The sequence below is a fragment of the Chrysemys picta genome, chromosome 1 (assembly GCF_011386835.1).
Source record: "Chrysemys picta bellii isolate R12L10 chromosome 1, ASM1138683v2, whole genome shotgun sequence".
In the NCBI taxonomy this organism is placed as follows: domain Eukaryota; kingdom Metazoa; phylum Chordata; order Testudines; family Emydidae; genus Chrysemys; species Chrysemys picta.
The window spans coordinates 115,495,377-115,510,582 of record NC_088791.1 but is presented as its reverse complement, the minus strand read 5'-3'; the positions used below and the strand labels follow the sequence as shown (position 1 = coordinate 115,510,582).

Sequence of the window (15,206 nt, the reverse complement as noted above, 5' to 3'; positions counted from 1 at the left end):
ATTGGGCACTGGAATACAGTGCCCATTTTTGGTGTCAACAATTCAAGAGGTATGCTGAAAAACTGGAGAGGGTTCAGACAAATATCATAAGAATACTGAAGGGTTCAAGACAACCTGCTGTTATAAGTATAAATCCAAGTATCCAAAACCTCTTTTTTTGTGGGGGGAGGGGGGCAAAGGGCTTAGATATGGGAGTGAGGTCCAGTGGCTAGAAGAGATGAGTGGAAACTGGGTCTCTCTTGGTTTCGCTGTTCCTAGCTCTATCAGATTTGTGACCCTGGGCAAGTCTCTTAACTTCAGTCGTCCTGGATACCTAATAGTAGGGTATTCAGATGTTAAATACTGTGACAGACCCAGACCAGTGGGGTACAGGAGTCTGGTAGAGGGCAAATATACTGGTCACTGGATGAGTAGTTTTCTGTTCCCTGAGTGACCAGAGCAGGGGCTGCACTAGAGTAATCAGGAACCTGCTAGAACCAGTTAAGGCAGGCAGGCTAATTAGGACACTTGGAGACAATTAAGAAGAAGCTGCTAGAATCAATTAAGGCAGGCTAATTAGGGCACCTGGGTTTTAAAAGGAGCTCACTTCAGTTTGTGGTGAGAGTGTGAGGAGCTGGGAGCAAGAGGTGCAAGGAGCTGAGAGTGTGTGCTGCTAGAGGACTGAGGAGCACAAGCGTTATCAGACACCAGGAGGAAGGTCCTGTGGTGAGAATAAGGAATAAGAGATACTAGCAGTTCTGGTCATTGACCGATACATGAGGGGACTACCACCAAACCTTGGTGCCTGGGTAAGCCAGGACAAACCCTCCACCTATAACGAGGTTGTCGCCCTGGTAGAGAGGCGAAGGACAGCGAGGGAGCTGACCCGACCAGTTAAGGAAGAGGCACCCTGGGTTAAACTAGCAGCACCAAGCCCTAAAGTTCGGGTGACTGGGCCACCAGAAGGGCCCAGGTGGAAAAAGAGAGAGGCTGAAGGCCCATCAGAGGCCACAAAGAGTCGGAGCACTGAGGGAGAAGAGGATTGTGATGTTAGACTGCCCAAACCAAGAGCCTAGGGCTCCATACAGATGTTATGCCTGCGGAGAGTGGGGACACATAGCTGCACAGTGTCCCAATGCTGAGGAGCCTATGTAGTGTAACCTGGGAAACTGGGCAGATCCATGCTCCCTAATCCACCTTGTGGGGGTCTCACTAACCCCACATATGTATACCAGACCAGTGAAACTAAATGGGGTAGGGACCACGGCACTGGTTGATTCGGGGAGTGCTAACACGCTTATCTCAGGGAAGCTCGTGAAGTGTAGTCAGTTGCTGCAGACTAAACGTACGGGGATAACGTGTCCATGGGACAGTTAGTTACTACCCCACCAGCCCAGTAAAAATCAAGATCCAAGGGAACACTACTGAGGTAGCAGCAGGGGTAGTCCCTAAACTCCCATACCCGGTGCTCATAGGAATGGACTTCCCAGGGTTTGGAAACTTACTCCCAGTAGGGGGATTGGAGAAAGATGGAGACCCTAAAATTGATGAGGCATCCACAGCAGACTGTCAACCCCCAATCTTCTCTGAAATATCCCCAGATTTGTTCTCCACTCCCAGACAGGGTAGAAAGACAAAAAGGGAAAGAAGGGCAGCTAAGGCCTTGGGAACCCAAATACTGACCCAAAGCCAGAGGGTCGCTTTTGTAGGTAGGCGGACCTGTGCAGCTGAAAAGGAGGCCATGCAGGAGGGAGAAGTACCTGAGTCTGACCCCCACCCTAATGCTTCTGAACCAGTAGAGGCAACAGAAACTGGGCCCCTAGATCTTGGGCAGATTAGCCCCGGGAGAGGAAATTTTGGATGGGACCAGGCAGAAGACCCAACGTATGACAACATTAGGAAGGAGGTGACTGAAATAGATGGGGTCCCCATGGAAGGAAAAACCCAGGGGCCAGGACCCTACTTCATAATGAAGAAGGATCTCTTATACCGGGTTGCACCAGTACAGGGGCAGAAGGTACAGCAGATCCTAGTACCTCAAAAACACCAGAACGCTGTATTAAGTCTGGCTCATAGTCATCTTTTTGGGAAAGGATTGGGACACCCTACTACCCTACCTTATGTTCGCTATCCGGGTGGTACCTCAGGCCTCAACTGGGTTTTCCCCCTTCGAGTTATTATACGGGCATCACCCCCGTGGCATACTAGATATCGCCAAAGAGATCTGGGAAGAGGAACCCAATGAGGGGAGAAATATAACAGAGCATGTAATGCAGATGCGAGACCGGATAGCCCAGGTTACCCCTATTGTACGGGAACATTTGGAGAAGGCACAGGAGGCCCAGCGAACCCATTATAATCACCAGGCAAAAGTGCAACAGTTCCAGCCAGGGGATCGGGTTATGGTGTTGGTACCCATGGCAGAAAGCAAGCTTCTGGCCCAATGGCAGGGGCCCTATGAGGTGGTTGAACCCGTGGGGGAAATAACCTACTAGGTGCGGCAGCCAGGACGCAGAAAACAAGAACAGATTTATCACGTTAATCTTCTGAAACCCTGGCATGCACAAGAAGCATGCACAACGGTCCAAAAAGACCTAACCCAGGAAAACAAGCCTTCCAAACAGGTGAGAGTGTCTCCCGATTTAACACCAGACCAGAAGAATGAGGTGTCTGAGATGATCTTCCGGAACCAAGATGTGTTCTCGACAAAACCAGGTCGAACAACCGAGACATATCACCACATCGTCACGAACCCTGGGGCCAGAGTAACAATGAGGCCCTATCGGGTGCCAGCGGCAAAAAGGGAGGAAATCAAAGCAGAAGTAAAAAAAATGCTGGAGTTGGGGATCATCGAAGAATCCCACAGTCAGTGGTCCAGCCCAATCGTGCTGGTGCCCAAACCTGATGGCACCACAAGATTTTGCAACGACTTCCGGCGACTAAACGAAGTATCCCAGTTCGACGCGTACCCCATACCTCGCATAGATGAGCTAGTGGACCGTCTGGGTAATGCCCGGTACTTGACTACCCTAGACTTGACAAAGGGGTACTGGCAGATTCCCCTTGCGGAAGATGCAAAGGAAAAGACTGCGTTCTCTACACCAGAGGGTCTTTTTCAATATACTGTCCTCCCTTTTGGACTACATGGGGCCCCAGCTACCTTCCAGCACCTCATGGACAAGCTATTACGCCCGCATAACAGTTATGCTGCTGTCTACTTGGACGATGTGGTCATTCATACCCCAGACTGGGAAACCCACCTGGAGAAGGTGGAGGCAGTCCTCGATACCTTCTGGCGAGCTGGCCTTACAGCAAACCCTGCCAAGTGCGCTGTAGGATTTACAGAGGCCAAATATCTTGGCTACATTGTGGGAAACGGTTTGATAAAACCCCAAGTGAACAAGTTAGAGGCCACCCAAAATTGGCCCCGACCAAGTCACAAGAAACAAGTCCGGGCGTTCCTAGGTGTGGTGGGGTATTACCGACGATTTATCCCCCACTTTGCCACAAGGGCAAGCCCTCTGACAGACCTAGTGAAAGTCCATGGACCTGATCTGGTGAGGTGGTCTGACGCAGCAGAGGAAGCATTCACAGACCTACGGACTGCTCTCTGCAGTAACCCCATACTGATAGCCCCTGATTTCACCAAGGAGTTTATCCTGCAGACGGATGCATCGGAAGTAGGGTTGGGGGCCGTTCTATCACAGATGGTTGGGGAGGAGGAACACCCAATTCTATACCTCAGTCGGAAACTCCTTCCAAGGGAACAAAAATATGCAATGGTGGAGAGAGAATGCCTCGCTATAAAATGGGCCATGGAAACATTGCGCTACTACCTGCTCGGGCGCAGATTTGTCCTCGTGACCGACCATGCACCTCTTCAATGGATGCAGCAGAACAAGGAGAAGAACACAAGGGTGATCAGATGGTTCTTATCCCTCCAACTTTTTCAGTTCCGTGTGCAACACAGAGCAGGGAGCCGTCATGGCAACACCGATGGCTTGTTACGTGTGCACTGTCTGGCGTCCCAAGCTGCCCAACCCCTAGGCGTTGAGCAGGGGGGAGGGATATGTGACAGACCCAGACCAGTGGGGTACAGGAGTCTGGTAGAGGGCAAATATACTGGTCACTGGATGAGTAGTTTTCTGTTCCCTGAGTGACCAGAGCAGGGGCTGCACTAGAGTAATCAGGAACCTACTAGAACCAGTTAAGGCAGGCAGGCTAATTAGGACACCTGGAGCCAATTAAGAAGCTGCTTCAATCAATTAAGGCAGGCTAATTAGGGCACCTGGGTTTTAAAAGGAGCTCACTTCAGGTTGTGGTGCGAGTGTGAGGAGCTGGGAGCAAGAGGCGCAAGGAGCTGAGAGTGAGAGGGTGTGCTGCTGGAGGACTGAGGAGCACAAGCGTTATCAGACACCAGGAGGAAGGTCCTGTGGTGAGAATAAGGAAGGTGTTTGGAGCCCATGGGGAAGTAGCCCAGGGAGTTGTAGCTGTCATGCAGCTGTTACAGGAGGCACTATAGACAGCTGTAGTCCACAGGGCCCTGGGCTGGAACCCGGAGTAGAGGGTGGGCCCGGGTTCCCCCTAAACCTCCCAATTGACCTGGACTGTGGGTTCTTCCAGAGGGGAAGGTCTCTGGGCTGTTCCCCAGCCCACATGGTGAATCTCTGAGGCAAGAAAATCCGCCAATAAGTGCAGGACCCACCAAGATAGAGGAGGAACTTTGTCACAATACATATTTCTGAAGTGGTTTGATACCCAGGGTGAAAAACACTGTATATAAAATACCAAGTAGTAATATTTTTCTATCTGAATCCTCTGTGGCTTGCCCAAAACTAACAGCATTTTATTTGGGGAACTTTTGACATAATAGATTGTAAGAAGCTCCTTGAGGGCTTTATACCTATCCTTGACATGATACATCTGCTATAAAATTCTCTCCTGTCATTGATTTTCAAGCAATAATTCATCCAGGTTCCTAATAAACACTAACAGGGCCTTAATCAATGATAAAATCTTCCCAGAATGCAGTTTTTGTTTTTAAAAAAGTGTATTACGAGTTCTAGAAATGCAAGAAAGCTTCAGACTGGTGGCAGGGGTTAGAAAGAAGTTTTGCTGGGGGAAAGGAGACAACACAAGGACTTTATTTTAGGTCATGAGGCTACCAAAACCTTCAATGTTCTATCTCTTTTGTCTCAACTTCGGTGTAATCTTGACTTTGGCATAATTTAAACAGTCTCAGAAACAACCACCCTTTGAATATTGTAGTTCAGGTGGTGAACAATTTTGGGATACAGAACACCATGAGGCTTCATAAACCAAGGTGAACCACCACACAGCTCAGATATTTGGGCCTGAACTGTCACAAGTGACCCCTAATTCTAAGCAAATACAATTTTTTTGTAGCCAACTCTGGTATTTTAGGGCTTGATTCTCAGAGATATTGAAATTTCACAATTCCAGATTAAGTCAATTAGAGCTGCAGGTGCCCAGGACCTATGAAATGCAGGTGTCCCAAATTCGGCACCTAAAATTAGAGGTCACTTCTGAAAATTTGGGTCTCAGTATAAATTTGTGGAGTTACAACAATTTCTGTCTGTCTATTCAATAGATACCCAATAGCATAAATGTGTGGTATACATACTGTTGCTAGCTACCATCCCTCACACCTACGTTGCAGTCCATAGCATTTAAAACACCACCAGGTCAGAAGGATAGTGTTTTATAGCTACTTTACACTCATCTTGCACAGGTCGGGAGGGTGAGTAGAGAAGCAGACCCCACTTTTAATCATTTCTGCAACAGCATCTAACAGTGGTTCATGAGTCATCCAGTGATATTATTGGATGCTCAGAGGCAACTGTAGTCATGTGATCTCTTGTGATCAAGATCTTTGAGATATAAATAGAAACTAGAGAGCTGTGAACTTCCAAATCCATATTATAGCTTTTATGCCATTTTCTCTCTGTTAAGAACCAAACTTAAGGGGATTGCTTGAATCTGGGTTCACATGAAAACTTCTGCTTCACTATAACAAAAACAAATAGTTATTTAAGAACGAGATTACTTTTCTTTTCCAGTACTGCAGCCTCACCTTATCTTAAAATGTTAAACAATATAGCAAAAAGTGTATCTCTAATAAATGTATTTTCAAAAGAATTAGGTCAGTAGAATTCACCCAGATCAAGCCAAGCTCAGTTAATATGTATGGGGACGGTGTGAAAAGGCTGAGCTAGTTAAAGGGCCCCCCCAAAAAAAGTTACCTGTCCTGTAATGTTAAATAAGATATTTTAACTCTTAACTCATAAGTATGGATACAATTTTGTTGTGGTAAAACTAAGCAAAATTCATGGAACAGTTATGGGGAAAAGGTACAAAATCAGAGTATGTCATGGTGGGGCTGAAGCTGAAGCCAAAGCCTGGCTGCCCAGGGCGGACAGCCAGAGCTCAGCAGCCTGGGGCTGAAGCTGAAGAAGTCACAGAGCTCTGTTAAAGTCACAGAACCCGTGACCTGTGTGACCAAATCATATCCTTCTTCATAAGCTACTGAATAGATTTTCTGCACCCATGTGGAGCCCTACTGAAATTGAGGGGGCTTCATGAGGATGCCAGGGGTCTGCCAGTGTGTACTGCAGTTCAGAATCAGGGACAAGGGGGTTAAAACCACCTTTACAAATTAAATTAAATGCAACCTTAACTATGGAGCTGCTAATGATACCTTGCTAATAAGAGCTTCAAAAAAGCTCTGAGTGGTCCTAATTGGGTCTTGTGCTCTTCCACATCTAATGAAGGGGCTGATAAGACACAGATCATGTGGGTACATCCCTTGATCAGACCATTACCCTTTTACTGGCAATGTAAAATGCATCCAGGGGAATTTCCTCATGCTCTTTGTAGCCTTCTCACCTTACTCCCACCCTTTTCTCCTCCTGCTTTATGCCTTCACTCATGTGACCCCTCATACCTTCAAAAGTCTCCTTTTCCTCCTCCTCTTACCATCTTCTCTCTCCCTTAAAATGCTTCTTTAAAAAATGCCGCCTCCTTTCTCACAGTTTCTGACCCCCAAAGCTGACATCCCTGTGCTCAACTCTTGCCCTATCTTGTTTAGACTGTAAGCTCCTGAGGGCAGAGAACACTTATCTATGTGCTGAAGTGCTGTGCAAATGTGTTGTGCTGTATGCATGGATAATTAAGAACTCACTGAACTCCATTTTGTTACCATGTTTTTGTAAAGAATACATTACAAACATATGTCACTTGACTATACTGGAATCCTATAACTTCATTCTTGTCAAAAAGCCTCTCTCTCTATTTGGTCCATTTACCCAGTTGTAGGTCATCTCTCTGCGGCTCTGTCTGTGATGGTTGCTGGCTTTTCTGAAATACACAGGAAACACTTCCCTCAGGTGGAACAGACTCTGTCAGGCCAGGTGCTTCCAGTTTCCTCCATGCCTTGTTTTCATCTGGCTCCTCAGTACATTTTACTTGGAGTGGCTGAAGCTTTGGTAACTCCCACCTGTAAGTACATTTTATCAACCTACAGGGAATTACATTAACTTCACAAGAAGAATTAGAATGACTGGCATCTGATTTCTCACCCCTGGCTCTCTTCCACAGGTTTTCTGAATAGGCCTATTCATCACCTGCACTGAAGGAGCTTAATTTCTGTTCTTTGCTGTACTACAGAGTGAACAATAATGTTCTCTGAGATTAGGAGGAACTTAGAATTTGTCAGACCTGGTCAGCCCATTGGACCATTAAATCTAGTAATCCACTCATGAGCAGTGGAGCCAATAACTGCACTAGGCAAACTCCATCCTTTCCCGCTTGTATGTTGACTTTCTACCCTCTGCAAGTTAATTTATTCTGAGAAGCATGAGATTTGGTTACTCTTATTTTAGCTTGCATAACTACAAATGTTGTTCGCCTTCAAAAATTATGCAGAGCTCTTTTAAAACAGTTGTTTTACACTAACAGTAGTTGACTAAATGACCTTCTCAAGCAGTGAATTCCACAGAAAGAATAATATATTGTGTATATTTCTCTTCTTGTTTTTATTGTTCTAAAACAATTTCAGGAGTGTTCACATTTTACATAGGGGTAGGAAATAGCTTGAATATTTTGTGTGTTTGAATTGTCATTCTTATACTCTTAGATTTCTAGGAACTGAGGGTCATGGTCTCACTCAAAAGATAATTTTCCCTGGATGTAATGCTTAGTACATACATAATGCTTCTTCATCCATACATTTCAAGCACTTTACTGAGGCAGGTGTATGTGGTTTCTAGGTTACAGGCTAAGTGTAACAGAAAATTGTGACCTTCACTATTTAGCTTAAAAAAGAAAGGGTTAAGAGGTGACTTGATCATGGTCTATAAGTATCTGTATGAGGAGAAGATTTTTTGATGATAGAGGGCTCTTTAATCTAGCAGACAAAGGCTTAACAAGATTAAACTAGATAAATTCTAACTAGAAATAAGGCACAAGTTCCTAAAAGTAAGGGTAATTAACCATTGGAGCAACTTACCTAGGGATGTAGTGGGTTCTCCATCACTCAGTCTTTAAATCAAGAGTGAATGGCTTTCTATAAGATATGCTCTAGCTCAACTAGGAGATATGGATTTGATGCAGGAACTGCCTGGTAGCATCCTATGGCCTGTGATATGCGGAGGTTAGATTAGATGATCATAGTCTTAAAACCAAAACAAATGTTAAAAAAGGTACAAAAATTTTGGACATCTTGGGTTTGGGGTATTCAATCTGAGGGCCTAGCTTTGAGGTGCTGACCCTTACGACTCCCACTGATGCCGATGTTCCCATGATACAATAGAGGGGTTATTTATTATCTTGTCTAACACAATTATCGGTTAGTTACCTTTTAACACAGGGTTTTGTGAGCATCCCTTTCCCAGGCTGACCCCTCTAGTTCTGTTGTTACCTTTAAAACATTACATTAAAGGAACATTAAGGTTGCAAAGTCAAGTTCTCAAAAGGTAGGAAATGCTGGAATTAAGGTTGCTGGTGTATCCTGTTTGTAGGGTTGCTGAGGCTCTTGAAAGCTTGATTTTGCAACCGTCACGTTATTTATAGCTGTTCTTTTACAGTGTAATTTCCTAAGCTTTTTAAAAAAAGCAACCTGAATAAACAAATTCCATCATGTGGAACAACACACACACATGCACACACACCCTGCCATGGGTCATCAGCTGGGTTAAGGATCTTTAGATTCACTACGCAGACATATGCCACTTAAGCTAATGGAGTAACTGGTAGTGTTAGGCTGTTATCCACTTCTTTCATCAGCTTTCTAAGAGACTCTTCTACTTCTCTGGATATTTCTAAGCCAAGCATGAATAAAGTGCAGCCCATGGAGTTCTGCCCTTTGCCACTCTCACCGCACACCTGCAGAGTGAAGACAAAACTGGTGAATTCAGGCAATTCCAGTTCTGTTAAAGATACAAACATATTATTATGGTTGCATTAAACTTAAGATACAGTTGAAAGTTTTAAATTTATCTCTGTGGCTCCTAGCATTTTGCCCACACCAACTAAACATAGGAACTTTGTTCTTATGTGACCCTGATGTAGGCTGCTAGTTGAAGCAGCTACCCTCCTGTTACCAGGTCAACTCAAATCCTGAACCTGTTCAGGAGGAACAAAATTTCTGCAACAAATCCATGGCTGCCTATGGCTTTATTCCTCAAAAACTCTTAACACTGTTTCTTTAAAAAAAATCTACAGAGAGTTGAAAGATAGGACTCCTATAATAAATCCTTCTAGGAGCACTCAGTATCTCCAAGGAGTTTTGTGGGGTGGTTTCAAGCCCACAAAGGACACCTGTTTTTTATTAAGGAGTATTTCGTTCTTGTTACAGTACTTTCATCTTTTAAAATTTGCTAAATTTAAAGCATGTTTCAAATATGTTGATTGGTAGCTATGGCTAAAGACATACACAGCCTGGGAGCAAAAATCAACAACAGAGAGAGCAAGAATATAATAGAGCTAAATGAACAACCTGAACTAGTTCACACTAGCTATGTTAATCTGCCAATAGCGAATTTATATACTGTGACTGTTTTGTCAAACAAAGGGTTACCACATCTGCAATGTCTGATGATGCATTGCAAAAATATCAGCATTTCTAGTCCAAGTGTCTCAAAGTACTTTGCGAATACTGAGTCTCATAACAAACAGTCTCTTAGTTAAGGAATATATAGGGGATCACTTCGCCCACCACTGAAATGCAATAGTCTCTCTAGGGTAGAATGCAGCAGCTGTTTAATGGCTCACAGAAACACTGTGGGAGAAGTGAAGAATACAGAGTGCAATTGAAACATCAGGAGTAATTTAGGTAAGCAGAATGCAATTACCAGAGCTGAATTTGTCCAGGACGTGTGCTTTACACCCCTACTCTTGCAAAAAGAAAGCTCCATCTGCACTTAATGATTACAAGTGGTCTGGATATTGGTTTTACAACTTCTTAGGCTTTGTCTTCTCTGCTAAAATAAGTGTCTTTTTTAGCTTGGGGTCACTAATGTGTGCAAGCTATCCTGAGGTAAAACAAACAAACACAGTGAAGACTCGGAACTTCAGTTTTACCATGAGGTAAACTCACCAGTGTCAACCCCTGGAATGGGCATAGGGACATTTACCTCATGGTTTCTCTCATGATACAACTAAACAATCCTATAGTCCTTCTGTTAGTTACCCCACATTAAAAAAAAACACACCTTTTTTTTTTTCCGGCAGTGAAGACTAGGCCACAGACTGTACTGTCATACACACAGCACACCATATGGTCACCTTCCCCTTCCCCACAAATTCTGGTTTCACTCCTGCGTAAGGTAAAAGCACCACTTACTGAAATCAGGTTCAAAACCTAAATTCTTAATAGGATTTCCAAATCCCTCATTTGGACTTGCAAATCAAGGATGGGGACAGTGATTGTATTGTGTCAGTTGTACTCTGTGATGATTCAAGCATCCAAGTGTGGAATTGGGATCTCCCATCGACAGGGCTGGCTCTAGGTTTTTTGCTGCTCCAAGCAAAAAAAATTTTGGCTGCCCCCCATCCCAGCCTTGGGCTCCTTACCGGACCCCCCTGCTGCCCCCAGCCTTGGGCTCTTCCCCCCTACCCACACCCTCTGCCACCACAGCCCTGGGCTCTCTTCCCCTCCCCCCCACGTGCACCCTCCTTCCACTGCAGCCTTGGGTCACTGGTAACTCGCTCCCATGGCAGGTCATTCAGCAGGAATTTTAGATGTGCACAGAACACAGACAGGATTGGTTCCCATATGGTTACAGAACTGCAGTAAAGTGGAACAATTTTCAGCTTGTGTGATTGGAGGATATCTGGATGCATATTATAAGACTGTCCTACATAAATGAAGAAAAGTTGAGGTGCCTTTATTATTCTTTTGTTCCACTCTTTCTTTCTATGGGGAATTTGCCAATGCAATATCACTGTCTTCCTTTTAAACAAACAAACAAACAAACAAAAAAGGCAATGGCTGTTGAAAATACCAATTCCGATCCTAATAACCACTGGGAAGCATTTCTTGCTCAATTTTATCCTACTTTTTCTACAGCAAGTTACAGTGGATCAGTATATTTGATTTGGGAGAAATGAAGTAACAGCCGCCCAAACTGAGCTTGAGCACTCCTGAATTTTGAGGTGTTCAAATCTGGAAGGCAGGTGCTGGGGGGGTGGGGGGAGAGGGCTGTGGCTCTGCGGGGGAGCACGGCAGCATATATGCAGCAGTGGGTCTAGCGCTGCGTGGAGCCAGACATGCTGGTCTGAGTGGCACGGTAAGGGGGCAGGAGGGGGTGGATGGGGCGGAGGTTCGGGGGGGTAGTCAAGGGACAGGGAGCAGGGGGGGGTGGATGGGGCGGCGGTTTGGGGTGGCAGTCAGGGGCAGGGAGAAGGGGGGGTTAGATGGGTCAGGGGTTTGGGGGGGCAGTCAGGGGACAGGCAGCGGTTGGATAGGCATGGGAGTCCCGGGAGTTTGTCAGGGGACAGGTAAGGGGTGGGGGTCCTGGGGGGAAGTTGGGGGAGGGTCTCAGGAGGGGCCAGTTGGGGACAAGGAGAAGGGAGGCTTAGATAGAGGGTGGGATCCTGGGGCGCAGTTGGGGCAGGGGTCCCGGGAGGGGGTGATCAGGGGACAGGGAGCAGGGGGGTTGGATGGGTTGGGGTTTCTGTGGGGGGCAGTCGGAGGGAGTAGATGGGGGCAGGGTGGGGCTACCCTCCCTCCCCGGGGAGTGTCCTATTTTTTGAATGTTAAAATATGGTATCCCTACTCACAGTGCAGCTCTCCATTCACTGCAGCATGAGGTCTCAGCTTCCTCACCCCTCTTTCCTGTTGGTAGTGGCCAAGGGAATGCTGGGAAATGTAGTTCTTTCCCTGCTCCAGGGCTGGCTCTATAGGCAAGGAGCTAACCATGGAACTACAGCTCCCAGGGCCCCCTGTTGGTTCTCAGCTCCCATGCTGGATCCCTGCCACCCCTGCAAATGGGCTGCCCCAAGCACGTGCTTGCTTTGCTGGTGCCTAGAGCCGCCCCTGCCCATCGACAGTCTTCGCATTGTGAATTCTTTCCATGAAGGTTGCTGCAATATCAGCTAAGGAGGGGGAAAGGGAGAGGAGACGGAGGATTGGAGTTCCTAGGAATAGATGCAGCAGGAGCTCCAAAAATGAGATTATGAAGACTAGAGACTTTGGCAACAGCTGAAGCTGATTCTGAAGAGAACAAACAGTTGTGCAGAAAACTGGGCAGGAAACATTTGTGAATCATAACAGAAATTCTAGGGAGGCAGAAGTCCAAATTAATAATTGGCAAATAGTCTTGATGGGTCACTTTTCATGAGGAAAGAAGCAGTTCTGCTCATTATCAACTATTTTTTCTCTGATATTCTTAAAAATTGAAATCCAGGAGGAGGCAGGTCCCTTGTTCAATTTGGCTTGTTCACTAGAGACGCCTTCTGTACCTCCCTAATAATCTAGTTTAATAACTTATTTATAATTAGGCTAAAGGCAACCAACTGGTTTGCTTCACTCTTTTTTTAAGTAGTTGCTGGTTTTGTACTAAAGGTGCAACTACCTAAACATCACTGTGAAGGAGTGAATATATGGCAAATGATGAGTTACCAGGGAGAATTTACTGCTTGTTGAAGGTGTTGCATTGGTAACCACAGAGACTGAGTTCTCTATTTGTTCCGCAGAAGAGGTAGAACACAGAGAGGTGTTGCAAGCCTGCTCCATGAGGGAGGAGGCTTCTCCTTAGAGCAGGGGTCGGCAACCTCTGGGGGAAACGGCATGGGCAAGGGATGTGCTGGCCACGGCTTCCCGCCACCCCCATTGGCCTGGGATGGCGAACCGTGGCCAGTGGGAGCCGCGATTGGCTGAACCTGCTGATGTGGCAGGTAAACAAACTGACCCGGCCCGCCAGGGTGCTTACCCTGGTGAGCCACGTGCCAGAGGTTGCCGACCCCTGCCTTAGAGACACAAGATTGTTTCAATACTGGGCTTGGGGGTCTCTCCAAGGCTGCTCACAAGGTTCCCTGCCAACAGCTGTCTCCAGACTGGTCTCTCTTCCTATAAGCAAAGAGTCTTTGGATAGTAAGGAGTCTAGGTCACTGCCATCCAGGACTGCATTTACACAGGTGACCTAAAGATTAAAGGCTGTATTCCACATTCTAGTTTTGATCTCTAGAGCCATATAGTTTGCTTTAATAGCATTGCACAAAAATATTGTTCTACTTAAATGAAAAAAAAAGTCCTTTATTGATTACTTTGATTTTAACTTTTATTTTCTACTGACTCTCCTGACCACTGAGCAAAGCCATTGCAAAGGAACAGGGTGACGATTAAATCCCACTGCACCATTTCTGAAATGCTTGAACATCACTGTAGCATTAGGCTGTACACTAAACTTTTTTGGGGAAAGGTACAAAAATCCCCTACTGATGCATCTCCACCCATCAGGGTGGGGAGCATGAATGTAGCAAAGCTGCTGAAGCCACTAGCATTGTTAACATGTCATTAAATGCTGCTCAAAACAAATCTAAATGACACCATCTAAAAACACTGGTAACCATGGCATTCTTGTCTCCACTAGCACCCCCAATTGTTGGTAGCACTAGTGGAATTGCTGCTAATAACAGTGGAAAACTTTTGTGTAGATAAAACAATGTAGTGCATTAAGAAACAGCTCTAACCTCTCTAAAGCCTCCCCAAGCTACCACATGTAGCATCTGTTTTTGTTTTGTTAGTAAGATCCCTCAACTAGAGATGGTTAGACTTTTGGTTACGACATGGGACTGGAAGTTGGGATGGAGACGCAAGATTTCTCAAAACTGACTAGTGACTTTGTGAAGGAGAGGTCCTTAAGTTTTTTGGGTGCCTGGCATCAAATACTTTAAATTAGGAGTCTGAATTTCAGAGGTACTGATCTTCCACCCTCTGAAAATCCAAGCCTCTTCAAGGTTTCTCAAGGTGGGCCCCCAAAATCACTAGTCACTCTTGAAGATATGGGTTCTATTCCTAGCTCTGCCACTTGCAGTGACTTGCCTGAGGTCACATACAGCATCTCACAGCCTGCTTCCTCTTGTATAAAATGGAGAAATGAGAACTTTCCCACTTGAGGAAGTTTGAGGCTAAATTAAGTAATTGTAAAATGCACTGTGATCATTGGATGGAAAGGAATACACACATGCAAAGTAGCAGTATTACTAGATGACTGATTTTGGGATGGTCCACTGTATGATCATTTTAAGCAGGCTTAACATAGAATGTGACACTTCAATAGGTTATAGGTTTGGTTGCCTTTCCATAATGAGTCAGTTTCACCGTATATTTAAAAAGTAGTGGAATATAAGCTTCATGTTGTATCCTGTTGCAGTAGGCTCTGGGCTTTTTTCTTTTTCAAATTTATTGGATTTCTAATTATTGTATCTTTCGCCTAGCCATCCCTGAAAGGTTATTTCCTTGTGTAACTTGTAACTATCTTCTGCTTCCTTGCAAAGGTTCCTTACTAACATTCAGGCTTGTGCCAGGCAGAATTCGAGGGATCGCCATGCACTTTTTGACCATCTTCAATGGAGCTGGTTGTTTTATGGGAGCCTTTATTGTTCAGACAACATACATAGGCTCTCAAGGTAAGAATGTGCTCATGCTGTATGTTTGCGAGATGAGTTTTCTAATCCTCTGGCTATTGATCTGGAGAAGCATGTAA

General features: G+C 45.4%; 1 protein-coding gene across 8 annotated transcripts in view; it reads left to right on the top strand.

Annotated features, from left to right (window-relative positions):
• The window catches only part of SLC15A5 (solute carrier family 15 member 5), a 66,144-nt gene that overhangs the window by 36,741 nt on the left and 14,197 nt on the right, over positions 1-15,206 (top strand). For 5 of the 8 annotated variants that reach the window (XM_005287515.4, XM_065567622.1, XM_065567625.1 and 2 more), the window contains exons 7-8: positions 7,309-7,497; positions 14,998-15,129. The exons of 1 other annotated variant lie outside the window; for it this stretch is intronic. In XM_005287515.4, coding sequence (XP_005287572.2) covers positions 7,309-7,497; positions 14,998-15,129 — 321 coding nt within the window. The remainder of the gene's footprint in view (positions 1-7,308; positions 7,498-14,997; positions 15,130-15,206) is intronic. 2 more of the 8 variants (XM_065567606.1, XM_065567630.1) reach the window with 2 other exon arrangements.